The 27,609-nt window shown below is 42.2% G+C and overlaps 2 protein-coding genes across 6 annotated transcripts in view; one reads left to right on the forward strand and one right to left on the reverse strand.

Moving 5' to 3' along the window:
• The window catches only part of Pfkm (phosphofructokinase, muscle), a 45,127-nt gene extending 26,579 nt beyond the window's left edge, over positions 1–18,548 (reverse strand). Inside the window, exons 1-4 of one of the 3 annotated variants that reach the window (XM_042677446.1) lie at positions 18,457–18,524; positions 16,089–16,179; positions 15,390–15,512; positions 561–653 (exon numbers count right to left, since the gene is read on the reverse strand). In XM_042677446.1, the coding sequence (XP_042533380.1) occupies positions 561–653; positions 15,390–15,512; positions 16,089–16,179; positions 18,457–18,465 (316 nt within the window). In that variant the 5' untranslated portion in view covers positions 18,466–18,524. Of the gene's footprint in view, positions 1–560; positions 654–5,179; positions 5,277–15,389; positions 15,513–16,088; positions 16,180–18,456 lie in introns of those variants that run through there. The other 2 variants (XM_042677448.1, XM_042677447.1) reach the window with 2 other exon arrangements.
• Senp1 (SUMO specific peptidase 1) overlaps positions 17,752–27,609 on the forward strand; it is a 58,236-nt gene continuing 48,378 nt past the window's right edge. The window contains exons 1-5 of one of the 3 annotated variants that reach the window (XM_042677449.1): positions 17,909–18,474; positions 22,418–22,465; positions 23,519–23,649; positions 24,698–24,782; positions 26,164–26,205. In XM_042677449.1, coding sequence (XP_042533383.1) covers positions 18,423–18,474; positions 22,418–22,465; positions 23,519–23,649; positions 24,698–24,782; positions 26,164–26,205 — 358 coding nt within the window. In that variant the 5' untranslated portion in view covers positions 17,909–18,422. Of the gene's footprint in view, positions 17,830–17,908; positions 18,475–22,417; positions 22,466–23,518; positions 23,650–24,697; positions 24,783–26,163; positions 26,206–27,609 lie in introns of those variants that run through there. The other 2 variants (XM_042677451.1, XM_042677450.1) reach the window with 2 other exon arrangements.

Here is a 27,609-nt window from a genome sequence, read left to right on the forward strand (position 1 = left end):
CCCCTTCTCACTATTTCCCAAGTGCCTTCTTAATAATTTTGTTTCTTTAATTATTTTCCAATGCTTCTCAAGAAAATAGTACTTTCAGGTGCCAGAGGATGAAATATGTCCCAAAAATTTCAGAAGAACTTGAAGAGAAGACTTAGGAAGATTTGTGAAAGTAAAATAGTAACTAAAATCCAAATGTACTAAGGACTTCGGCCTGACTTCTTAGGAAGACCTAGGATTTCAATGTGAATCTAGGGGCTGGGAAGGTGGCTCAGTGGTAGAGCGCTTGCCTTGCATGCATGAAGCCCTGGGTTCAATTCCTCAGCACCATATAAGAAAAAAGAACAAAGCCGAAATGGTGCTGTGGCTCAAGTGGTAGAGCGCTAGCCTTGAGCTGAAGAGCTGAGGGACGGCGCCCAAGCCCAGAGTTCAGGCCCCACGACTGGACTCCCCCCCCCAAAAAAAAAAAATCAATGTGAATCTACAGAAGATTAGATTTAACTAGTCTAAGGGGAGTCAAGAAATTCTACAGGTCCTACAGTCAGGGTTTTTTTTTGTTTTTTCTACCTTACCTTGGGCATCTCCGCCAGAGGTTAATACAGCGATGGCTTTGCCAATCCCCAGGGTTTTGGCCGCATGGTGCTCTTCATGGGTCATGATCCACTCTAGAATTGAAGACAATAGTCAGTTAAGATACAACTGGATCAAAGTGCTACTTGCTCAAGAAATGTCTGTGCTAGACTAGTTAGAGCCAACCAAGTCAGGCTCTTCCACTACACTAACACTGTGCTGTACAGCCTGGGTGTTTTGGATTTCTTCCAGAGGAGGAAGCTACACCCTCTCAGAATGACTAGCTGAAATGTCACAGTAATCAAACCTAAGACTGCAGAAGTCTGGCTAATCCCTCCTGATTCTCTCCCATTCCAATTGGAACCTATCTGGAGAATAAGCTAAGGTCAAGGAGAAGGGTAATTAACAGCAATGAGTTAGGAAGAAGGAAAGGGACAAAGAAGGTTTAGCTTAGGAGATTCTTCCCTTTTAAAGAAGGAAGGAGTATTGCTGAGGGTACAAATCACAGTGAAGATTAGGGTTCAGTATTGTGAAATTGAGCGTTTGGGGAGGGAAAGGAGCTGAGACTAGAGTTTGAGGCTAAAAAGGTACATTGGAGTTTGGGCAAAATATGGGTGTCAGAGGAAGGAATTAGGGACTTTCTTTTTTTTTTTGGGGGGTCCGGTCATGGGCCCTGAACTCTGGGCCTGGGAGCTGTCCCTCAGCTCTTCAGCTCAAGGCTAGCGCTCTACCACTTTAGCCACAGCACCACTTCCGGCTTTTTTCTTTTTGCTTATGTGGTGCTGAGGAATCGAACCCAGGGCCTCGAGCATGCAAGGCAAGCGCTCTACCACTGAGCCACCTTCCCAGCCCCGGAATTAGGGACTTTCTATAGGTCTTCCTTTCCCTTTTAGGTCTTGATCTTTTGTCTTTGGGTCTTGTCCCATCCACTGTATAATATCAAATAGGAAGGGTAACCACCAAATCACTGCCATACGCACACAGATGTATACAAGACTCAAGGAGATATCATCCTATGTTTGTTGATAGGGATTATATCTCAAAGGAACTCGTAAGATATACTTTTTAAATCTCTAATACACCAATAGAATCATCAGTCTCCCAGGTTAAAACCTGATAACAGGTTAAAACATGTTGCTTTTAAGATTCAAACTATCTGCTATTTAAAACCATCACCAAACCCAATTACTCTCCCTTCTTATCAGCTTTCTTATCAATTCCCTTTTCTCTGTCCTCATGGCCTCTTTCTACCTAAATTGCTTACTATGACAGATGGAATCCCTCAGCTTGTGGTTCCCTTCTTCAGAGACACACAAAATAAACTTTCCTGGAATGGTCACTGGCCCCTTAGCCTTTAATGGAGAGATTTGTGCAGCGGAACAAGAGCTTTAAAGACAGCATATGTTTTTTGCACCGCATATGGGGAAATCAGGGCAGCTACTTATACAGACATAAGCCACATACACACACCAACTGATAAAATGCATGCAGTAAGACACGTGTAAGATAGACAGGAGACACAGATTAATAACCAGGCACTGAAAGCTTACACTTGTGATGGCTCATGCCTTTAATCCTAGCTACTCAGGTTAAGCTCTGAGGATAGCAGTTTGAAGCCAGCCTAGGCAGAAAAGTCCATGAGATTCTTTTCTCCAATTAAGCAGCAAAAAGCCAGACTGGAGATGTGATTCAAGTGGTAGAGTGCCAGCCATGAAAGGTAAAGCTAAGGAACAATGCCTAAGTCCAAGCCATCAGCGCGCGCGCACACACACACACACACACACACACACACACACACACACACACAGAAGAAGAAGAAGAAGAAGAAGAAGAAGAAGAAGAAGAAGAAGAAGAAGAAGAAGAAGAAGAAGAAGAAGAAGAAGAAGAAGAAGAAGAAAAAGAAAAAGAAGAAGAAAAGGAGGAGGAGGAGGAGGAGGAAGAAGAAGAAGAAACAAAAAGACACAAACCACTGGTTCTGCGCCAGTGGCTCATGCCTGTAATCCTAACTACTCAAGAGGCTGAGATCTGAGAATTGTGATTCAACGAGGTTTGAAGTCAGTCCTGGTAGGAAAGTCCCTGAGACTTTTACCTCCAATTAACCACTAGAAAACCAGAAGTGGAGCTGTGGCTCAAAGTGGTAGAATGCTAGCCTTGAGGGAAAAAGCTCAGAGACACCACCCGGGCCCTGAGGTCAAGCCCCATGATCAACAAAATAAATAGATAAATAAAAATAAATAAGCATAATACATCAACAGTACTGACAAGTCAAGTCCCAACTTCTTAGGTTAGCATTCAAAGCTACAAAAGATGGAGCCCCAGCCTACCACTTCACCTACAGATTCTCCCCTCCATTTCCATCTGAAAGTCACAGTAGTCAGACTCAATTTTGTGCTTAGACACCCTGCACCTTGCATTCCTTGTCTAGGATATCCTAGCTCTCTCCTCAGATCCACACCCAACTCCATCATTTAAGTGTGACTAGCTCTAGACACATTCTAACACATTCAACCTTTACTGGTTATGAATAATGCTATAAAGCTTCTCTTTAGACCTCTAAATCACATATTGTTTGGAATTAGATTACTCATTACCGCTTAAGTACCTTTAGTGGTATTTTAATTGCTTCTTCTGTTCTAAAACAGGGTTGGCATAGATCAAGGGTCAGCATACTACAGCTGGCAGAGCCAAATCCAACCACGCACATGATTTTGTATGGTAACAAGCTACAAAACAGTTTCATGTTTTTAAAGGGCTGCAAGTATATATATTTCATGACGCATGAAAAAATACATGAAATGAAGATTTTGTTGTTGTCAGGCACGGTGATACATGCCTGTATTCCAGCTACAAAGAAAGATGAAGTGATCATTGTTTGAGACTAAAAGTTTAAGGTGAGCTTGGGCAACATATCAAGATTCTATTCTGGAGGGAAAAATAGTAATGTCCATACTCCCCTCATTGGTTCCCATATTATCTATAACGGCTTTTGTGCTAAAACAGCAAGATAGTCTCTATTGCAGTAGAGACCTGCTAATCTGCAAAGCCTAAAATATTTACTGTGTGTCCCTTTATTTAAAAAAAAAAAAAGACTTGCTGACACTAGACTGGATTGATCCACTGACTTTCCCCTACTAGATTGAGACCTCCTCAAAGTAGAAACTATGATCATGGTCTATCAAAGACTAGTGAAATCTGTGCACACAGCAGAAAACTCAGTAAACACTTGTTGAAAGCATTAATGAACTGATGCACTGAAAGAAATAGAAATACATGAAAAGTTTAAAATAGGCTTGGAGATAGACACACCTCTACAGTCTATTTCCAAAACCTTAGACCTGGGGATTTAACTCAGTAGAACAGAATTTGCCTCCTCATGCCAGGCTTTAGGCTTGATGCCCATCACCACCAATAAAACATCTTCAGAGCCTGGGAGCAGTGGCTCACACCTGCAATATTAGCTACTCAGAGGGCTGAGGGCTGAAGACTGGGGTTCAAAGCTAGCCTGGACAGGAAAGTCTATGAGACTCTTATTTCCAATTAACCATTAAAAAGCCAGAAGTGGACGTGTGGATCAAGTGGTAGACTGCTAGCCTTCAGTAAAAAAACAAAAAACAAAAAACTAAGAAACAGCACCCCGACCCTGAGTTCAAACCCCAGTACCAGCTCAGAGAGAGGAGGGAGAGAGAGAGAGAGAGAGAGAGAGAGAGAGAGAGAGAGAGAGAGAGAGAGAGAGCCCAACAAGACAAAACAATACAAAAACACAAACACCCAGACACAACTAGGACTTAGAAGCTTAGGACCCAAACATACATACACACAAATACTGTCTTATTTAACTACACTGTTAATGTCCAAACTTGTGCTGTTCTTGAAATGGCCTCACTAGCATATGGGAACCCAAAAATTTGGAAAGAGGCAGACTTGTGAGTGTGCTGATGATCTCTTTTGCCTTGAGCGTTTTCCTCTCATTCAATCTAGGTTAGAAGGCTCATCACAGGGGGCCCCTTCGAACATCTCCCACCCCTGCAGCTGCAGGGTGAATTCCGGCTAAGGAAGAGGTTAGGAGCGCTGACCCCCCCCCCCCCCCGTACCCCACAGCTCACAGTCTTCTGACTTTCACAGGTACACATGCAGACATGTATAGAAGCATCCTTTCCAGAGCTGCAAAGCAGACGCGAATGCTAACCATCCCTACGTAAGATCACGTGCGTGTGGGTAGGCGCACGCGGTGTGGGGGGAGGGGGGGGAGGGAGGGAGGCAGGAAGAAGGGTGGCATCACAGGTGCACAGACTGCCCTGGACCAGTGCCCGTGACGAGGGTCGGTCGGACAAGGGCGACGCTGACCGGGACCGCTTCATCCATCCCGGATTCCCAGGGAATGGAGCTGAGCGTGCAACTGCAGGGGAGATAACCCAAGGGCCGGCTAGGTTCCTTCGCGACCGCCTGGCACCGAACCCCCCCCCCCCCCGTCTCTGGCTTCGATGCCATCTCACCTCTTCTGGCACCTCGGCCCCCACCACTCCCCCCCCCCCACCGCTTCCTTCCCTGCACGCTCCTACCACCGGCTCCCCACCCACCCACCCACTTTGGCTCTTCACCCGAGGCCTCCCTTCCTTCTTGCCTTTTATTTAGTCTTAAGCTCTCCTCGGCCGCCACTGCTTTCTTGCAGATTGTCCTTGGAAGAGGGTGGGGGGAGGGGAGCGTGGAGAACTTAGGGAGGAGCCAGGTGGGGGCCGCAGGGCGGGGAGGAGGAGGAGGAGGAGGAGGAGGAGGAGGAGGAGGAGGAGGAGGAGGCCAGGCTTCCCAACCTCCACTAACAGATGCAGGCGAGGAGGGCTCCGCCTCCCGCTGCGGGCTTCTCTCCGCCCCTTTCCTCCTCCCCCAAGAATTCGACTCCAGTGAAATCAGCCGCTCAAGCTGCCTCCCAGCTCCCGAGGAGCTCGGGAGCCCCCATCCGATTCTTGGGAGCCATCTGCTCCTGGTGCACACTGGGCAACCAAAAATGATTGAGTTGCTGCGACTGGTTTTCAACAGACACAACTCTTCCCTTTCCAGATTGCCCGAGAACGCTTCTTATTCAAATAGCTTTGGTAGTTGCAAGCAAAATCACCCCCTCTAGCCCTGTCCCTCCTCTACCAGCAAACTTCCGACCAGGAGTCTGTGTGTGAGGTGGTACCAGATGAAAAGGAAAACGAAACGGAGGCCCTGCCTCTGAGACCCACTGGACCCGTCTTTATCTATAGTAACCTCCAAAATTCCTTCTACATTTGCATCGTTTTTCTCAGCGAAAACGCTGAGAAGCCAATTACTTGCCAAGAAATGCCAAGAAGCAAAAGCACACTGTTGTGTGCAGGATTCTGGACTTCACGGTAAACAAGCTGCACCCTGGGAATATGGGCAAGAAGTTCCAGATCCTCTTCTCTCCATTCCTTGCTCCACTCCAGGCCTTTATTTTAATGCCTCTCCACAGGCAACTCCTTTCTTATTTTTTCTACTGATCTTCCTCGTGCTTACTTTTTTTTTCTGCCCCTGCACATTCTGCAAATGAATGGGCCTTAAAACCATTTGACTGCATAAAATGAAAAAAAAAATTTGTGGTGCAAGTGTTCACTGGAAAGTAAAAAGATGTTGGGCACTGGTGGGTCAAGCTTCTGTAAATCCTAGTATTCAAGCTGAGAGCTGAAGATCTGAGTTGAAAGCCAGTCTGGACAGACAAATCCAAAAGACTCTTCTTCTTTTTTTTTTTTTTTGTCGGTTATGGGACCTGAGCTCTGGGTCCCTCAGCTCTTCAGCTCAAGGCTAGTATTCTACTACTTGAGCCACAGTGCCACTTCCGGCTTTTTCTGCTTATGTGGTACTGAGGAATCGAACCCAGGGCCTCATGCATGCAAGGCAAGCACTCTACCACTGAGCCACCTTCCCAGTACAAAAGACTCTTATCTGTATGTAACAAGCAAAAAGCCAGAAGTGGAGCTGTGGCACAAGTGGTTGAGGTCCAGCCAGAGCAAAAAAGCTAACAAGAGTGTGAGGCTCCAGATCACAGAAGAAGAAGAAGGAGGAGGAGGAGAAGGAAGAGGAGGGGGGAAGGGGAGGGGGAGGGGCATGGGGAGGGGGAGGGGGAGGAGGGGGAGAAGAAGAAAGGAAGAAAAGCAACAGAACAGAGAAAAAACGTAAATCATACATCTGATAAAGGACTGGCATCTAGACTCCATAAAGAACTCTTGCAGCTGGGTGCCTGTGGCTCATGCCTGTGATACTAGCGACTCAGGAGGCTGAAATCTGAGAACAAGGGCTCAAAGACAGCCTACGTTGTTATCTCCAATTAATCTCCAAAAAGCAGGAAGTGGAGTTGTGGCTCAAGTGATAGAGCACTAAACTTAAGTGAAAAAGCCCCCCCCCCCACACACACACACATACACACAAAGAAAGAAAGAAAACTAAGCTGACAAATTGGGATGCCTGGGGCTGGGAAGGTGGCTCAGTGGTAGAGCACTTGCCTTGCATGCCTGAGGCCCTGGGTTCAATTCCTCAGCACTACATAAGCAAAAAGCGGGAAGTGGTGCTGTGGCTCAAGTGGTAGAGCTCTACTCTTGAGCTGAAGAGCTGAGAGACAGCGCCCAGGCCCCGAGTTCAGGCCCCACGAGAGGACCCAAGAAAAAAAAAAAAAAAAAAATTGGGATGCCTAATAGTGTCAGGAGTAAACTACATAGATCAGCAGACTTAGAAGATCACAAACTACCAGCATGACGCAGCAAGTTAGGCAAACAAAAGGTGGTGCTAACAAGCTGTGTACCCATGACTCCTGCTTGTAATCTTAGCTATTCAGAGGCTGAGATGTGAGGATTGAGGTTTGAAGCCAACCTGGGCAGGAAAGTCCTTGAGACTCTTTTCTCCAATTAATCTCAGAAAAAGACAGTAGTAGTGCTGTGGCAAGTGGTAGAGTGCTAGTCTTGAGTAAAAAGGAGCTCAGGGAGAGCGTGCAGGCCCAGAGTTTAAGCCTCAGGACTGGCACAAAGGAATAAAAAAATATGGTGCTAACAAATTTTTAAGGCAACCAAAATAAGCCAATAGTGATCATCTCATACCAAAATTATTTGGTTTAATTAGGCTATAATTGGATGCTTCCTCCAAACAAGAAAGCTGAAATGCACATTTCAGGAGATCCTGGATCCCTCTGATAAGCTTCCCATGAGGGGATGTATTATCTACTTCAATGACCAAAGTATAGAAATTACTGCTAGGAAGCTAAATATTTGACTAATATATACTCAACTTTCTTCAGTTGTTCAAGTTAGCAGCTAGAATTTAAAGTTTAGTTTAGCTGAACCTAGCAGGGAAAGAGAGGAAGAGAGGAAGTGAAGGGGGATTGGGCGGGGGTTGGGGGGGGGGGAGAAGACTTGAACTTTAGGGTTGAATATACAAGAAGACAATCTCAGTTGGAGCCAAGAGTTTATGAGATTCAAGTCTACCATTTCCTCTATGTTCAACTGCCTAATATTGTGCTTTGGACATTCAGCATGGCAAATAAAACTAATGTACACAAAGGAGAGCCATATGATCTCACCTTATACCAGGCCTCAGTACCCAGCAATGAAAAGTATATTCTTTATGCTAACCTCCTCAGTACACAGGAAGACATTTATAAGGTTCTGTTAGGCTTCCAAGAGTTCTCCAAGATAGCATGCTAGGTAAATAATAGAGGAAAAATTATAACCATTATGGAAGAAGAGAAAAAGAAGTAGATGATGTTCAGAGAGAATTCTCCAGCCACTAGATAACATAGCACATGGGAGGGGAGAAGCTGGGGTACCTTAACCTGCCTTCTATGGTGTCTGACAGCCCTGTATGCTATAGATAGGTAAATGAAAATGTCCAGAGTTTTGGCCAACACCCTTCAGATAAAGGAACAACTAGATATTACTCCCAGATTGTAGAGTAGTTTATGTAGATAGTAGACCTTTTGACAATGATCTCCAGAATCTGAGAGTGATGAGGGCAATGAAACAGATCTTGTATAGACATTAAGTCCAGTTAATACCACTAGCATGGTAGCATAGCTTGATTTGAGATGGGTAAAGATCTTTATTAAGACCTGTGTGATGAGAAGATAAAGAAGATGATGATCAGTTAGATGATGATGTTAGTAATTGCATTAACAGGACATTTCAGAATGCAAGCTTGGCAATCCCCTAAGTGTGATCCTAACCCAAGAGAAAAGCAAGTAACGTTAGAGGTTTCATGTTTCCATTCAAAAATCCTGAGCAGCTATTACATGTGAGGCCCTCTTCTACCCAGAAGAATTCCAAATTGGAAAATAAAATGCAAAAAAAAAAACCTAAACAAATAAACAAAAGCTTCCATCTTCATGGTGTTTACATGCTAGTGAGCAAAGCATATGTTAAACAATGCAATGATAAATGCTATGAAAAAAGTAAAGCTGGACAAAGAAGAGTGCTAAAGGTGTTCAAATAAGTAGGCCAAAAAACCTGTGTCAAGTAGATGACATTTAAGAAGAGTTCTGAAGAGTTCTGGAGTGACAGCTTTCAGGAAAAATAGCAAATGCAAAGGGCCAATGGATCACACTTGTAATCCTAACTATTCAGAAGGCTAAGCTCTAAGGATCACAGTTTGAAGCCAGCCCAGGCAAGAAAGACCATGAAACTCTAATACCCAATGAACCACAGAAAGCCAGCAGAGCACTAGCCTTGAGCACAAAAGCTCAGGGACAGTGCCCAGGCCCTGAATATAAGCCTCAGGACTGGCACCAAAAAAAAAAAAGCGCAAAGGTGTCCAAGGCAGTGACAATTTAGGTGTGTCCTATCAGAAGACTCCCAAGATTTCCTTTGCACTAGAATAAATAGACTGCAAGGATTTAGTAGGTTAGTGTTGTAAAACTTTTTTTTTGGGGGGGGGGAGGGGTCCAGTTGTGGGGCCTGAACTCTGGGCCTGGGAACTGTCCCTCAGCTCTTCAGCTCAAGGCTAGAGCTCTACCACTTGAGCCACAGCACCACTTCCGGCACTGAGGAATCGAACCCAGGGCCTCACGCATGCAAAGCAAGTGCTCTACCACTGAGCCATCTTCCCAGCCCCTGTTGTGAAACTCTTGTAGCAATCAGGCATGAGCTTCTTCCTGGATTGAAACAAGTATCTATCTGGCTTTCTCACTTTGATAGGACTCATGAGTTCCATGAGGAGACTGTAAGTGCAGGCATGAAAGCACTATCTGCACTGGGAAGCCACCTTTCACCCCAGCTGGGACATGCGACTTTTTTTACTCATTAACATTACAGTTTCTGCATAGGCTCCATATCAGTCAATCAGTGCACGCATTTTGAGTTTCTCTTAGTGTCCTAGTTAAAGTCAATGAATCTCAGCTCCAGTCTAGTGAAATCAGCAAGATTGGGAAATAGATTAGAAATGAAAATTCTTATGTTCTACATGGGACTTGGTGAATCAGAAATTGTGCAGTTGGGGCACAGAAATGCAGTAGGGTTTTTATTTTTGTTAGTTTATGTTTAGTGTTAGGCCTCATGTTTGCTGGAAAGTTGTTGTACCACTTAAGCCATACATTTGAGCCATGGCTCCCAGTCCAGTTTTCAGTTTTGTTTTCACACAGGGTACTAACTTTTCTCAGGCTGGCTTGGAACTACCTATACCTCCTGAGTAACAGGGAATACCAGCATTGACCACTATATCTGGCCATGTGGTTTTTATTTCTGTTTTTGTTTTCAAGGAAATATATTTTCACAAGCAAGTATACCTGCTTGGAAGGAACTTGGGCCACAGATCACAGTCACAATGTCTACATAACAGCTGCATTGGAAATGTTAGGATAACTTTGCATAAACCATCTGGGTGTGAATGCACTTGTCACAAGATGAAACAGGCTTCAGGGAGCATGGGTAGTGCTGAAACAGATGGCCTAAATGGAGGGAAGAATATGACAGTAAGGTCTTATCTTCCAAGGAAAAGATATAACAGCAAGCAGAGGGGTGGGACACAACTCCTTTAGAATGCTCTCCCATTTGTAGTTCAATAAGAAACAGTCAAGAGGATAATTCTTGTGTGTGTGTGTGTATGTATGTATGTGTGTGTGTGTGTGTGTGTGCAAACACATGCGCACAAGCACATGTGCACATGTGCGCTGCGTGCTAGTGCTGGGGCTATAACTCAGGGCCTGAGTGTGATCCCTTAGCTTTTTTTTACTCAAGATGGGTACTCTATTACTCCACTCTAGCCTTTTACTGGCTAATTAGAGATAAGAATCTCATGGACTTAGCCAGGCACCAGTGGCTCACGCCTGTAATCCTAACTACTCAGGGGGCTGAGATCTGAGGATCGTGGTTCAAAGCCAGCCCGGGCAGGAAAGTCCATGAGACTCTTTTTTTTTTTTTTGGTCTAGTCATGGGGCCTGAACTCTGGGCCTGGGCACTGTCCCTCAGCTCTTCAGCTCAAGGCCAGTGCTCTAGCACTTGAGCCACAGTACCACCTCCGGCTTTTTCTTTTTCCTTATGTAGTGCTGAGGAATCAACCCAGGGCCTCAGGCATGCAAGGCAAGCGCTCTAGCACTGAGCCACCTTCCCAACCCCTCCATGAAACTCTTATCTCCAATAAACTACCAGAAAACCGCTGAGGGATAGTGCCCAGGCCCAGAGTTCAAGGTTCACAACCGACAAAAAAAAAAAAAAAAAAGAATCTCATGGAATTTTCTGCCCAGGCTGGCTTTGAACCTCAATCCTCAGATCCCAGCCTCCTGAGTGGCTAAGATTACAGACATGAGCTACTGGTGCCCAACCTACCCCACCTGTCTTTACAGAGGCTGGTGACCAGTACAGGGGATTAGTGGTTGAGGCCTGTGCAAATCACTTTCTTGCTGTGACTCACTTCAGGACCAAATGATGTATACTGAGTTGAACCTTTATACACAAACACACAGCTGCCTTGTCATATTATAGGCAGAGCTGTTTATACGGATGGGCAAGAGATTGGAGAAAGCAACAGATGCAGAGATTTCCTGGCCAAGTGTGAAATAAGAAACAACACATATCTCATTTTGCTTAAGGACTAGGGCTTAACATTCTATATGTAGCTGCACTTTGATCAAAGAACAGAACACCCTGGAGGGAGACCCTAAGAAAGCAGCAGCAGCAGGACACCAGACCAGCAGTTTTGCATCAACTGCTTTGTGCTTACCTCTGTTGTTTGATGACACAAGTCACTCACTATGCTCTGTAGGGCTGTACAGATTAGAAATAAAAAACCAGAGCAAGGCAGTTGCATCAAGTGTCACTAAAGCAAATAACTACTCTTGTCCCCTTGATCCATCCTCTATTTAGAGCCAGGAAGATCATTTCAAGATATAAATGTGATCTTGTAGCTGTTCTGTTGATTTCCCATAGCACACGCCTGTACACGGCAGGTCTTGTATGCATAAGCACTGCATGATCTCTTTGTTACACTACCATTTATTGCAGCTATTCTTCCCACTACTCAAGTCTTCCTGGATCACTCTACTCAAATGAGCTAAACATCTTCCTGTTCAAAGCCTATTGTCTCCTTTACTGGAAAGCTCTCCCCACTTTGGGTGGCTATGGAAAACTCATTCCCAGGCCTTTCTGAGTTTTCTGGATCAGATTAAGTCCTCTGTTTTATACTCTTATCACATGATAATATTTTTCTGTCAACATATTAGCACTTGTTCTAGTATATAAGCATGTAACAATGTGATTATTATCTTTCTGCTACAAGGTAATAAATTTCATGAGAACAATGCATATGTTTACTATCTATTCCCGTTGCTGGGTACAATGCCTGGACACAGTATGTAAGCAACAAATTTTCTTGGAAGGAAAAGAGGAAGAAAGGGAGAGAAATGATTGGTCAAGGGTGAGAGGAATTAAGGAAATGGAAAGAAAGGAAGCCAGAAAGGAGGAATAGAAGCCCCATTGGGGGGGCTAGGATTATAGGCATTGGCCTAATTAGAGTCTGGCTCTAGTTAATTAACTTAAGAGGCACTTTTAGTGCCAAGTTCCTTATGAAAATACAGAGGAGTTGGACTAAATAATTTCAAAGGTCTTTTCAAATTGTGACTTGGACAATGATGAGGATTTGTCTTACACATGTGTGTGTTGGTTAAGCTTCATTATCAGTTTGACTGGATAGACAATGGAGATGAGGAAAACCCACTTCCAGGTGTGTCTGTGAGGGTATTTCTATACATGATTAACTAAGGGGTTAGACTCACTCTGAATGCTGGTAAGTACCATCCAATAGGTTGGGGATCAAGGGTGGTAACAACATGGGGAAGGGGATGGGAGAGAAAGCTCAAGAATGTTCTCTCCTTCCCTCCCTCTCCCCTCTTCTTCCTTCTCTTTTCTCTGTCTCTTTCTTCTTATCCACTCCCACAATGTGATGAGCTCTAAACTACCATGCCTTTCTACCATGATGGTCTGACATCATGATTTTAAAAAAGTCAACCTTTCCTCCTGTATGCTGTTCATGCATTTGGCCACAGCAATGAGTAACCAACACACTGTGTTTTATAACCTTCATACCATTTATAGTATTTTACTGAACACACAATGGGAACCAAGGAGTATTTTCAGTAAATGTAGTCCAATATAAAAATGTATTTGAGAAGAAACATATTGCTGTGTTTCTGAAACTCTAAATTCTTGCAAGAGAAAGTTAAGTGGATTTCTGTAGTCAATTTTTACAATATTTAGAGTCATTTTGTAACAAAGTTGCTCCATAATTGTTATAGCACTAGAAAGACTACCTAGAACAAATACTGAGTAAATTATTCTTCAGAGAAAAATATTATTTTTTCTATAATTTCCCAGATTTATCTTCCCTCCCTCCCTCCCTCCCTCTTCTCTCTCCCTCTCTCTCACACACCCACACTTTTTAAATTCATATTTCAATTCACATTTCAAACTCTGATTTCTAGACTTTTTTTTTTAGGTTGGTCATGGGGCTTGAACTCTAGGTCTGTGTGCTGTCTCTGAGGTCTTCAGCTCAAGGCAAGTGCTCTACCACTTGAGCCACAGCGCCACTTCCAATCAAACTCTGATTTCTAATATGTATAAACTTTCACTTTCTAATTGAATGTGCTTTTTATTTATTTACTTTTGTTTTTTTAAATTTTTGTTGGTTGTGGGGCTTGAACTCAGGGCCTAGGTGCTGTTGCTGAGCTCTTTTTTTTTCCCTCAAGGCTAGCATTCTATCACTTTGAGCCACAGCTACTTCTGATTTTCTGGTGGTTAATTGGAGATAAGAACCTCATGGACTTTCTTGTTCTGGTTGGCTTTGAACTGTGATCCTCAGATCTCAGCCTCCTAGGATTACAGGTATGAGGCACCAATGCTGGCTTGCTTAGCTTTTCATTCAAGGATATGTTGTACCACATGAGCTGTACCTCCACTTCTGGCTTTTTGCTTGTTATCTGGAGATAAAAGTCTTGCAGATTTGGGCCGGGAAAATGGCTCAGTGGTAGAGTGCTTGCCTTACATGCATGAGTTCCTGGGTTTGATTCCTCAGCACCACATAAGCAGAAAAAGCTGGAAGTGGCATTGTGGCTCAAGTGGTCGAGCGCTAGCCTTGAGCTGAAGAGCTGAGGGACAGTGCCCAGACCCAGAGTTCAGGCCCCACGACTGACCAAAAAAAAAAAAGTGAAAGTCTTGCAGATTTGTCGGCCAAGGCTGGCTTTGAACCTTGATCCTCAGATCTCAGCCTCCTGAGTAGCTAAGATTACAAGTATGAGCCACCAGTGCCTGACAAGTTTCACATTTTTCTATATGAAGGTTGCTGATAATAGGTTAAGCCATATTGGTAGCTTATAGTATGAGGGCGCCAATTAACTCTGGATCTCCCTGTTAAGGGTTTATGTGTTAGAAGTTTAGAAGTGCAGCAATGTTAAAGGGTGGTAAAACATTTAGGAGAAGTCTGCGAGTTAAATAACTTTTTTGTCTTTATAGGAAGGAAATAAGGAAGGAAGGAAGGAAGGAAGGAAGGAAGGAAGGAAGGAAGGAAGGAAGGAAGGAAGGAAGGAAGAAAGGAAGGAAGAAGAGAAGGAAGGGAGGGAGAAAGGAAGGGAGAGAAGGAGGGAGAGGGAGGTAGGAAAGACTGGAGCCCAGTAGGAGGTGACCAGATCACTGGAGGCAGTGATCATGGAAGGAATTAATGCAGTCTCTACAGGACCTCAATTAGTTCCTGTGAGAGAGTTTTGCTATAAAATAGCCAATCTGGGCCCTTTCTACTATCTGGCTTCCTTTTTGCCATGTGACCCCCCCCCCCTTCTCTCTCTCTCACATACACATGCATGTTTCTGCCGTGATGCCAACCGGAAATTATATGACACAATCAAATGAACCTTTACCAGAGGCCAAGCAACTGGAGCTGCCAAATCTTGGGTGTTGGACCCAAACTGAGAACTAAATGAATTCTTTTCTTCATACATTACCTAGCCATAGGCATTTTATTATAACACTAGAAAGACCACCTAAAACAAATACTGAGTAAATTAAACTATTCTTCAGAGAAAAGTATTACTTTTCTGTAATTTCCCAGATTTCTCTCTCCTCCCTCCCTCCTTCCCTTTCTTCCCTCCCTCCCTCCCTTTCTTCCCTCCCTCCCTTTCCCTCTCTCTTTTCCCCTCGCCTCTTTCTCTTACACACACACACACACACACACACACACACACACACACACACAGAGCATTCTTTTAATTCACATTTCAAACTTTGATTTATAATATGGATAAACATTTCACTTTCACTTTCTAGTAATACTGCTTTTCATACTCTTTCCCCTTATTCACCCTCATTCCTCACCAGTTTTCAAAACAGGTATTCTGTCCATGATGTTTGGTTCCTCCACAATTTCTAGACTCTTGCAGGAATCTCTCTTTGATGGTGGCTTTGGTATGACCATGCTGGAAGTTGAAGCTTCTTCAGCTAAGAAGCAATAGCTTTATGTGACCCTCATGGAGGGGATTCAGGGAAAAGAATGTGCTCCTTTCTCACTTTCATTTTCCCTGTCTTTCTGCTATGCAAACCTTTCAACAAATGCAGTGGGGGAAAATCAAGAAAAGTGATGACTACTCTCAATAATTATTTTACCTTCAAAAGATTCTATTCCTTTGACATAGAGGCAAAGCAGAACACCTAAGTACAGACTTTCAAGCTAGTATGTTTTTCTTTCTGTTCCTCAAAAGAAGAGGCTTGATGTAGCTCATAAGTTTTGAAGTGCTAATTACAAATGAGCCCAGAGAGGTTGGCATAATTTCCTAAGGATGTCGAAACCAAGGAACAGCTTATGGGCTACAAATCTCCCCTCCCCAGTTCCCAAGTCCTCCTCATCTCATCTACATTTGTACAAGGAAAAGACATAATTCTGTGACAATGAGTTTATAATGGAAATGGACTGAACAAGGTCATTTAGTCCCTAAAGACTATAGTTACACTAGAAATTCACACCCTATATTGAGGCTCCCTTGTGAGAGAACCCATTCCCTGTCTCTATAGTAGTACCTGTTGTCTGAGAAGTCCTGACTACTCGGCGGGATTGAATCACGCACATGAAAAATTGCAGATGAAACTCCTCTTTATGCATGGTTATTTCCTAGAAATAAGAGAGTTTAATCCAAATGAATGGATCTGTGGAGTGATTAAGGTTCCAATGACTGACATTGACCAAGTATGATCACTACTGCTAGGCCTTAGAACTTGTCAACATGAAACTATCATCATATGAAGTAATATATATATATATATATATATATATATATATATATATAATCCGTTTTTATACACTTGACAAGGCAGGATCCCTTTGAACTAAGCAAGCACTCCATTTTCCCAGCTGCTGAAGGTATGGAAAGGGCTGGGGACTGCCAGAGTTTTTCCTTTCTCATGGCTGAGCTCAGAATGTAGTTGTTATCTAGTGCCTACTTGGAAGCATTCTCCAAGTCACAGGTCTGGGCTAGTTATGTTGTGGGGCCTGGTATAATAGTCTGAATGAACAAATATGCTTCTTTTCATGATTTTCTCTTTAAAAAGTTTGACATAGGGCTGGAGATGGGTGGTAGAGCACATGTCTAGCCTTTTTGAGGCCCTCAACTTTACTATGGCAAATGAAAAGGGAGGAGAGGTCTGGTATTGACTAAAGGTAATCATAGTGGTTCCAGACACAACAGAAGGGGGACTTTGAGCATCCTGAATCCTCTCCTGTTTCAGAAAAGGTAGGTCTTTGGTGGCTCCCATTATAGATCACTGCTTCTATTTCCAACTCCCATGTTTTTAGAGACTGACACACTACTACTTGAGCCACAGCTCCATTTCCGGCTTTTTGGTAGTTAATTGGAGCTGAAAGTCCCGTAACCTGCTGTGCTAGCTTTGAACCGTGATCCTCAGATCTCAGCCTCCTGAGAGTAGTTAGGATTACAGGGGTGATCCACTGACACCTTTCTTTCTTTCCCTCTCCCTCCTTCCATTCTTCTCTCTCTCTCTCTCTCTTTTGCCAGATAGCCAAGCATGATGTGCTGCAGAATATAAGACTGCAGGTTAAGCACTTTGTTTCATGGCCCTGCACTTGCATCCTTTCTCTGAACCGGTTTATAGTCTTCACATATTTCTCTCTCCAAACCCTGTATTAGCACCCCACGTCCTGGGATCCTCAATAAGACATACTATAGTCTGAGATCCTCTTAGATCTCAGGTCTCCAATCTATCCGGGAAGCAACAGGCTCCTAAACATGTAAAGCGACGCCGAAAAAGCTATCCAGAAAACCGAGAATCAGGAAAGACCCAAGAAAACAAACCAACAACAACAACAACAAAAAACCTCCCCTAAGAACCCGCGGTGCGGAACCAAAGCCCAAGAGCCGAGCTTCCCGGGGGGGACGTAGAAAAGTGAAGGACGAAGGTTGCACTAACGGTGTTCCAAGCACAAGAAAGAGAAAAGGGCTCAGACGGAAAAGGTAACACGGGGACTTTAGACGACGGCCTCAAACGCTCCGCGGGTTTCCTCGGGCCGCGACCACTCCAGCCAGGCGTTCCCGGGGGGGAGGGGGGGGGGGTCTCAACTCTGCCCTTTGACCTCCCGCCCGGCCCCCCCCCTTCCTCTCTTCTCCCCTCCCCCCGCCCTTCCTCGGAGGCCGCCAAGCTCGCTTCCGGCGTCGTGAAGGCAGTTCCGGTTCGCGGGCAGTTCCCGGGTTTGACGTTCCCGCGCTCGGCCGGAAACCCCCTTTGCATAGCCGCCGGTTCCGGTTCGGTGAGTGGCGGCGGGAAGCTGGGGGAGGGGTGAGGATGGAGGGAGTTTGGGCCCGGAGGTTGTGTCGGACCCGGCCCGGGGGACTTGGACGAGGCCGGGCGGAAGCGAGGACCGCTGCGGGGACTGAGCTTTCTCCTCCGCCCCGCCCCCCCGGGACCACCTCCCCTCCCCCCTGCGGCCCGACGGCCGCCGTCAGCCCGGTGTCCGTTAGCGAGGCGTCCTCGGGCGGTTCCTGCAGGCCTCTTTGCTCCCGGACTGCCGGGAGACCATCTCCCTATCATTGCAGCCGCCGCCGCAGGCCCTGTGTCGGCGGGAAGGCCGGGTGGAATCCCGCCACTTTCCCGCCGGAGCAAGAGAGGGTCTCCCTCTCTCAAAGGGAGAGCTGTTTTCATCGGGAAGTTCACCTTTCCATCACACCTGCTTCAACCTCTCGTCTCTCCTTGAGACCTCTGTGATAGTTCTCGACTACTTCTGCGTCTCACGTAAACAGGTCTCCAACTCTTTACTGTGTGTGCTATCTCCCCGAGATGTGATCCTATTGCTTGTGCCAACCACCAGAAAGAGACGTCGGGACCCTCCCTCTTGCCCGGGTTATGAAATCTCCCTTAACAGCCACAGTTTGCTTACCTGGCTCATCGCCTCCTGGTAATTTCTCCTCGACTTGGTCTCTCCTAACGTGGTCTCTCGATCTATCTATACCCTGCTTTTTCTTGTCTTGAGAGCTTGGTGATTTCTGTTTATCAGTGTCTCTGCAGTATTTCTGCTATCTTTTGGGCTTACTTTGCTCTTTTATCGCTTTTAAGTCAGACTTGTTAAAACATTATTTCAGTTCATGTTTGGTAGGTTCTGCTTGAGTCTACCTACTGGAGTGGTGGTGATTCTTGTAAAGTGTATGTAGGCTGCCAACAATATGACTTTAGGTCTTCGTTGGATATGCTGAATGGAGCAGATCACATCATCTCCTAAGTCTTGATTCTTCATAAAGATAAATTGTGTTAGCGACTCCGTGTTGAAATATAGATGATGCTGACTTTGAAGTGACAGTGAAACCTTGTATTTCTTAAGTGTGATCCTTTAACTGCCTTCGAGTTAGCCATTCCTCCTTTACCTCTCGGCTTCTTTAAGGAAGCTTCATTTATATGTATACCTGATTTCACCTAATTGTCCCAACTGCAAAGATGATGAGCACCATATCACCCATACAGTGAGTTAAGGCTAGAGGGAGTAGATGGATACAAAAACAGGTTCTGCCACTTGTGATGTAATTCTTGACTACTGCTTTAGAAGTCCTCTCTTCTGGTGACTTCAATATCTACCAGTTTAACCAGCTTTACTGCATCTGGATTTATGCGTCTGGATTGCTAAGTCTGGATAACTAAACTGGTCAGTGGCAAGCAACAGCTCTTGCTTATCTTTGTATCCCAATACCGCACACTTAGTAGGTGCATAATAAATGTATGTGTCAAGAAAGAATACCTTTTAGGCCATTGAACATTAAGTGTATTAAGGTTTAATTGAGTGAGTTAACATGGTGGAGGAAAGAAAACTCTAAACATGTGATGTACAAACTATATATTATATGCATAATTGTTTTCCAGAGCTCAGGGTAGAGTAATTCACATGATTATTTCCACACCTTTCTCATAACTAGCTGGTTCTAACCACATGTTGGTCCTGGATACAACTGTACAATGCTTCTCAATATATATTTTCTAGTAATTTGATCATCATCTAAACATTTCCTTTTATAATCTTATCTTTGCCAGTGTGTATGCTGATAAATGTTTTACCACATTTAGTATTTCTGTTCAATCAAAATTCTTTGTCATCTTTTTTCCCTCCACTTTCAGATTTTCAGTTGTGTTCATCTACTGAATAGATTCATATGAATAGCTAAGTGCTGGTGTTCTTTTCATAAATTAAATGATATTCAGATAGTAGGAATGCATTATTAAGATAATTTTCTTAAAAGAAAAAAAATTAATCTTTATAAGAATTTGATGGCAGAATGTTACCTGATTCAGCATTTAATATGGATTCTTAGGGTTCGAAAAAGAATCCCTTCTAGTGCAATTGCAGAAAGGCCAAAAGAAACTAAGCACACGGAAGAGGCTAGATATATTTCTTTTAATGTAAGAGAAAATACTTGGTCTGATTAAACATAAATCAGCCTGGATTTCTCAGGGCTAGCTAGAGATTTTTTTTTAATTGCCCATGTGAACCTAAGTGAGAATGATTTAATGGATATTAATGTTAACCAACAATAATGTTAATGTGTTTGAAATATATTGTGTTTGCTGGGAAGTCAAGGTTCTTCCCCTGTCTGCATTTAACCTCTCTAAATCTAAACAAAGTTTTTAAAGTTGTTTGAATTTCTGGCTTGTTTTCCTCTTCACATCACTCAAAAAGGCAAAGAAATTTGGGATTCTTTTTTTTGGGGGGGTCTGGTCGTGGGGCCTGAACTCTGGGCCTGGGCGCTGTCCCTCAGCTCTTCAGCTCAAGGCTAGCGCTCTACCACTTAAGCCACAACGCCACTTCCGGCTTTTTTCTTTTTGCTTATGTGGTACTGAGGAATCGAATCCAGGGCCTCGAGCATGCAAGGCAAGTGCTCTACCACTCAGCCACCTTCCCAGCCCTGGGATTCTTTTACTAGGAATCAGACTTGTAAAATTCTCAATATAAAGAAAGAAGGGAGGGACAGATAGGAAGGAAGCTAATGATGACAATTAGAAAATGAGTTGAAAAAATAAAAGTACTGCTAAATTATTGACTGATATGTTCTCCCCCCCCCCCCCCCCAATCCCCCCTTAATCTGGAACCTAAAGAAATCTGCCCTATTAAAGAAAGAAGAAAGGGAAAAATGACCTGGAGAATTTCCAAATAGAAACCTGTGCTAAGTTGAGCATTTGAAAGTGTATTTGATCTAAAGCTTAAAGTCATTGGAGGTCTTTCCTGGCAAGCTTGGATAATCAGATAATCATTCTTAATCTATAGCTGTCTCAAAAAAAGTCCAGCTGCCTTCCTTTGTGTATGCGCTTTGTTGAGTGACCACAGAGAGATCCTCTTGTTAGGTAGTCTCCTGAATACAATGAAGTCCTAGTATTGCAATGTACTTAGTGAAGTGCTCAATCTTTTAAAAAGATAGTGATGTGAATAGATATGGGTGTGATGATTACTATCTCTAGTTCTCCCCATTGATAGACCTAGTTCTTTTCCCCTCTTCCCTTTTCTCTTTTCCTTCTTTTCTCTCTTCTCTTCTCTTCGTTTTATGCTTGATAGAGTGTTCTATAACTTGAACTGAGCCTCAATTCCAAGGTAACTTAAGTCTAAACAACCCCCCCCCCCCCCCGACTCCCCCCTTTTTTTTCTGGGAAAAGGGGATATATCAGAGAAGAAAGTAAGGCAAGTCTCCTATCTGTGGTTTCACTTTTGCAATTTCAGTTATGCACAGTCAACTGTGGTTCAAAATTAATTAAGTGGAAAATTCCATATTTTGAAATTGAGGCTATTCATATAACTTATTATATTTCATTATTGTTAATCTCTTACTGTGCTATATATATATATATATATATATATATATATATATATCTCCCATATATTGGTACATATGTATGGGTGAAAAACAATAGTGCATATGCAGAGTTCTATACTATCTGCAGTTTTAGGCATCCACTGGGGGCTTGGAACATATTCCTTGCAAAAAAGAGAAGGCTATGGTGTAAGGTGAAGGAACTTTGTTTTTTTAAAAGCAGGTTGCAGTGGGTAGGGGAGATGTTGATGGATGGTAATTGAACCTAGATCTTTTAGTTGTTAGGCAAATGCTGTGTCACTGGGTTGTATCCTCAGCAGTTTAAACAGTGATGGGGGGGGGGGCAGGAATACCTTGTACAACTGCAATACATTGTTTGATAATGCTTAACAAATCAGTAACTTTATATTGGCTACTAAGTAAGATGTGTGGACATAGTAAGATCATTATAAGGTTTGTTTATAAAATGGTTTAATGTGAGATAATAGGGAAAGCAATGAATTGGGAAGAAATTTTAGGCCATGTTTTTAGTGTAGTCACTAACTTTAAGACTTTCTGCAAAGGGCTGGGAAGTTGGCTCAGTGGTAGAGTGCTTGCCTTGCATGCATTAGGCCCTGGGTTCGATTCCTCAGCACCACATAAGCAGAAAAAAAAAAGCTGGAAGTGGCGCTGTGGCTCAAGTGGTAGAGTGCTAGCCTTGAGCTGAAGAGCTGAGGGACAGTGCCCAGGCCCAGAGTTCAGGCCCCATGACCAGACCAAAAAAAACAAAAAAAAGACTTTCTACAAATTATTCAGTCTCCCAAGGGTTGGATCTCCAACTCATTTCTTGCTCTAGTGTTCTTATTCCGTAACTTGTCTGTAATTGCTGTTTAGCACAGTTTGTAGAAGTGTTTGAAAGTATCTTAGGCCAATTTTATTTTTTTCTTCCTATCAAGTCATCTGCCCTTAAATTTTCTCCAAGAATGCAGTTGTCACTTCTGAGTGACTTCCTGTTCTAGAATATATGAAGTGGATGTTTCACTATATAATGCTCCTGTTTTGTGTCTTCTTTTATAGGACTTTGTATCTTTGCTAAAGTCAGTGATGTGAAAAGACCTGACATGGGTAAGATCGACTATGAAGTCATTTGATCATTTCAGTTAGTCTGATTAGTTATGCTGAGTTAAGCTGGAGTGAAAAGATGTGTTCCCTGGTATTTCCAATATTTGTAAAGAGTTACATATGCATAATGATAATATTGAGAAATCTTAATTTTAAATATGAAATATAACAAACACAGCAATCAAACTTTTTATTATTGTATTAAAAAACATATATATATAAGCAAACATTTTTTTCCTGTTTATTGTGTACTTACCCTAAGTATTTGAGATGAATGAATACATTTAATATTTCCAGCCCCCTTACTAGAATACCTAATAGTACTTACAAAGTAGATACTACCATCAATATCTATACCCAGCTTCCCTGTTTTGTTTTGAAAGCAGATCTTACTATTTAACCCAGTCTGGCTTTGAACTTCTGATCCTCCTGCCTTAGCCTCCTGAATGTGGAGATTACAATAATGCACCAGTAGCTTCAATTTATTTTTATATTAAACTTTATCTCCTCTCTAGCTCTCTCCTCTCTTTCTCTTTGTCAGTATTGTGATTTGAACTCAAGGACTGGGTCCTGTCTCTGAGCTTTTTTGCTCAAGGCTAGCATTCTTCTCCTTGAGCCACAGCTCTACTTCCAGCTTTTTTGGACCTTAATTGGAGATAAGAGTCTCATGGACTTTTCTGCCTTGGTTGGTTTCAAACTGTGATCCTCAGATCTCAGCTTCCTGAGTAGCCAGGATTATAGGTGTGAGCTACCAGTGTGGAGCTTGTATTAAATTTTTAATAATTAAAACATGAAAGCTTAATTTGGAAGAAATTTCAATAAGTTTTTAAACCTTAAGCTGTTTTTATTCTGGTAAGAATTTTAAACTGTGAGGTAGATGATATTAGTCAATTTCAGTGACATTTTAAGAATGATGTGTTGCAATTTCCTGACAGTGGTTAGCTGTGAAGGAGGGGTTTCATTCGACTGTGGAAATCATTAGGTGAAAACAGTGGTTCATAGGAAAGAAGTTATTCAAGAATTATGTGACTCAAAGTAATCTGTGCTCTTTTCTAGATGATATTGCTGACAGGGTGAGGATGGATTCTGGAGAAGTAACTTTAGTGAACCACAACTCTAGCTTCAAAACCCACCTCCGGCCACAATCAGGTTTTCCAGAGGACCAGCTTTCATTTTCTGACCAGCAGGTTAGGAATAATTTTTTCTCTTAATTATTTTATTCCATTGTAAGTTTTTATCTGATGTAGTTTAAATGTCTCTCTCTTTCTCTCTCTGTCACACACACACACACACACACACACATACATGTGACCTTAGTGTTTGGAATTCTGCTTGGTATACTGAAGTGAAGACAAAGTTAACACAGGCTAGGAATGAATTGTTTGACAGCAATACTTTTTAGAAAACTTCATCATTTCTCTAAATATTATACTTGTCAACAATAGATCAGCATCCTTTTAAACTAATGCCTTATATTTACTAAGCATTAAGTTTGAGGAGAGAAGTAAACCTATATGCACTTTGCGATTTTTATGGGCTGTAAAGTTTACTCAAGGTGTAGCCCAGAATGAGCAGCTTTGGTGTTGCTTGGGAGCTTGGAAGAAATGCACAATCTCAGAAATTACCACTTATCACTGAACCTTTATGTTAAAAGCATCCCCTTGCTGAGTTATACGCATATTAAATTGAGAGGCTGTTAAGAAAGCTTTCTCTGTGGAAGGCCATTAGAAATTTGGGTGAGGTCACTCTTCCTTTTGAAAATACTTAAGCATTGCAAAGTGGACATTGAATACTTGTAGCATCCTTCCCCCATTATCATTTAATATCTGTTTCTACATTTCTGGTTTTCATCGTGGGTATTCTACCACCTGTAGTTAAAAGCTATCTCTGTAATATTTTCAAAAGAATCAAAATGAAGATTTTTCTCAGTCTCTTTAATACATGTGACACTGGCCTTCAGATAGGATATATAAAAAATATATTTACCTTCAGATAAACTTTTTTTGGATTAGGTTATATAGCAGATCTTTATTTTTCATTTTTCCCCTTGAGCCTGAATATTTCATCAGATTATCTAGTTTATTAGTATGTAGCTTATTTGTAATACATGTAAATATATTGAGTTGTGAAATATTCCATAATTTTACTTGGTGATATATATTTCTTAATCTATGTAACTTTTATTCTTTTCATTGCCAAAAATATGTTTTAAGAAAAATCTTCTGCTTTGTTTAGATTTTACCTTCCAGGCAAGAAAATTTGGACCGATCTTTTACGTGTTCTACAAGAAGTGCAGCTTATACTCCCAATTATTACTCAGGTATGATACATTACTTGTCATCAAGGCACATACTTACTGTTCAGATTTCTTCCTAGCAAATGTTTTGGGCTGTTTCTAGTAGTGAAAACATTGTCATAGCTGGAGGTGTAGCTCTCAGTAGTAGAGAGCTTGTTTAGTATGTACAAGTTTAGTATGTACAAGGCCCTGGGTTCAATTCCTAGGTGGGGGTGTGGGAAAGCATTGTCAAAGCAAAAGGACACTTTATTCATGAAGTACATAAGCTTCTTATGTATATGTGGGTGCTATACTTAAAAGTTTTAATTTCAACCAAATACTAATTTTTTTTGTGTCAGTCCTGGGACTTGAACTCAGATCCTGGGCACTGTCCCTGAGTTTCTTTTGCCCGAGGATAGTGCTCTACCACCTGAGCCACAGCTCCTCTTTGGCCTTTTTCAGTAGTTTAGTGGATAGGAGTCTTGCAGAGTTTCCTGCGGGGGCTGGCTTCACACTGCAATCCTCAGCTCTCAGCCTCCTGAGTAGCTAAGATTACAGGCATGAACCACTGGCACTCAGCTTCCAAATACTAATTTTTAGTGAAAAAGTTTTGGAATCTATACACTTATTTGTCCATTGTGCCATTTTGAAAATCAGTAGAGCTTTGTTTTTGTTTTGATTTTTTTAATATATGTGTGATATAAAGAATATTTGTTTCTTACTGATTTAAACTACAAAGCTAGTTTATTTCTATTCTGTGTGAAAAAAATTAAACCTAAAATTTTTATTACCAAAACTTAGCCCTATTACTATCAAGCAGGAAATATTTACATGTTTTTCTCTAGCACCTGCCACAGCCATATGTTTGCATATTCAGGAGCTTATATTTAACTTGTGATCATGACAGAAGTTCCTATCACTGGCCTGTGTTTAGACTTTCAGCTTTCTTTCTTTCTTTTTTTTTGTTGGTTGTGGGGCTTGAACTCTAGGCCTGGGCACTGTCCCTCAGCTCTTCAGCTCAAGGCTAGCACTCTACCACTGAGCCACAATGCCATTTGTGGTTTTCTGGTGGTTTACTGGAGTTAAGAGTTTCATGGACTTTCCTGCCCAGGCTGGCTTTGAACCGTGATCCTTAGCTCTCAGCCTCCTGAATAGCTAGGATTACAGGCATGAGCTACTAGCTCCATAGTGGACTTTCAGTTTTCTACCTCTGCCCTCAGAAAGAATTTTGTTGCCTCATGTCAGGATGACTCAGGAAGATGACAGTGGTCTTCCCACATCTTTTCACTCCTCATACTTCTTTTGCCACAAATATTGGAAAGCTCAAAATACCATTGAGCTTGCCTAAATGAGGTTTTTATAAGGATAAACTAAGATGATAAAATATGAAATGCAAATAATAATCATTGTTATTTGGCTTCCTCAGGATTCTTTGTCAACAAGATGAGATCTCCTCCCCTAAAAAGATGTTAGTATAATATTCTTTTAAATTTATTTTATATTTAAGTGTGATTTAAGTGGGTGGCATTTTATCTATCCTGGGCACAGGATTTCTTTTCTTAGGGTGAACCACTGGCCTCTGCATAATATGTGCATAATATTTATACTAAAGCCAGTTAGCTCAGAAAGTATCTCTGCTATCATTAAAAGGCCTTTTTAATGAACAAAAAGCCTGAAATCTGTTTTGAAAACTCATTATCAAACCTGGAGAAAGCACAGCTGAATAGTTAAAAAAACATATGCTTAGTATTTCCATTTTAATTTGGACTTCTTGCTTATAATTTCATATGTAATTTTACAGTTAAGTAGAATGTTTGCTTTAGGTTAAAAATGTAATTGCTTAATTGGACATTGATGAAGACGAACTAAGCAACTCAAGGGCAGCAGTGGGTGAGAGGGAAAGGGGAAATAGCTAACACTAAGCAAAAGGAAAGAAATGTACATACCACCCGATGTGGAAGAAATAGTTGTATTGTCAAAGCTCATAGAATTCACAAACCTTATAGACCACGATAATGACAATTTGCCTCATGAAGGTTAGAATGTGTTTGTGACTTTAAGTATCACTACCTCACAGTACTGTGAAATTTGTGAAATTTATGTAATCAATCACAATAAAAAATTATTTTAAAAAATAATTGCTTAGCTGTGTACCAATGGCTTATACCTATAATCCTAGTTATTCAGGAAGCTGAGAGTTGAGGATCACAGTTCAAAGCCAGCCTGAGGAACAAAATCTGTAAGACTCTTATCTCCAAATAACAAGCAAAAAAGTTGGAAGTGCAGCTGTGGCTCAAGTGGTAGAGCACTAGCCTTGAGCAAAAATCTCAGGGACAGCTGCCAGGCCCTAAGTTCAAGCCCTGTGAGAGAGAGAGACAGAGACAGACAGAGACAGACAGACAGACAGACAGACAGACAGACACGCAGGCAGGCAGGCAGACAGACAGACAGACAGACAGACAGACAGACAGACACACACACACACACACACACACACACACACACACACACAGTAATACATGTTATATAGAAATATACTCAGAGTCCCTAGATTCAACTCGTTTTGATTTCTTCTCACTTTATTTTCTTGAGTATATTCATAGTACACATTGTAGGATTTGATACATAAAATCTTTATAACAAAATTTGTGCTTTTAGTTTTCCATCTGTTTGCTTGTTTTCATATTTATTGTTTACTGTTGATTTCTAATCCATGGAATCAATATGCATATCCATAATCCTTTTGTGATCCCAAACCTGAAAAAAATCTGAAAATCAGTTTTTTTTTAAATTTGACATCAAAACCTGACCTAATCTAAATTCATTCCTTGGAAAAGCCTACAATGAATTAATATGAAGCAGTTAGTATTTT

This window comes from Dipodomys spectabilis, unplaced genomic scaffold, assembly GCF_019054845.1.
Source record: "Dipodomys spectabilis isolate Male_0828 unplaced genomic scaffold, ASM1905484v1 ptg000039l, whole genome shotgun sequence".
NCBI lineage: Eukaryota > Metazoa > Chordata > Mammalia > Rodentia > Heteromyidae > Dipodomys > Dipodomys spectabilis.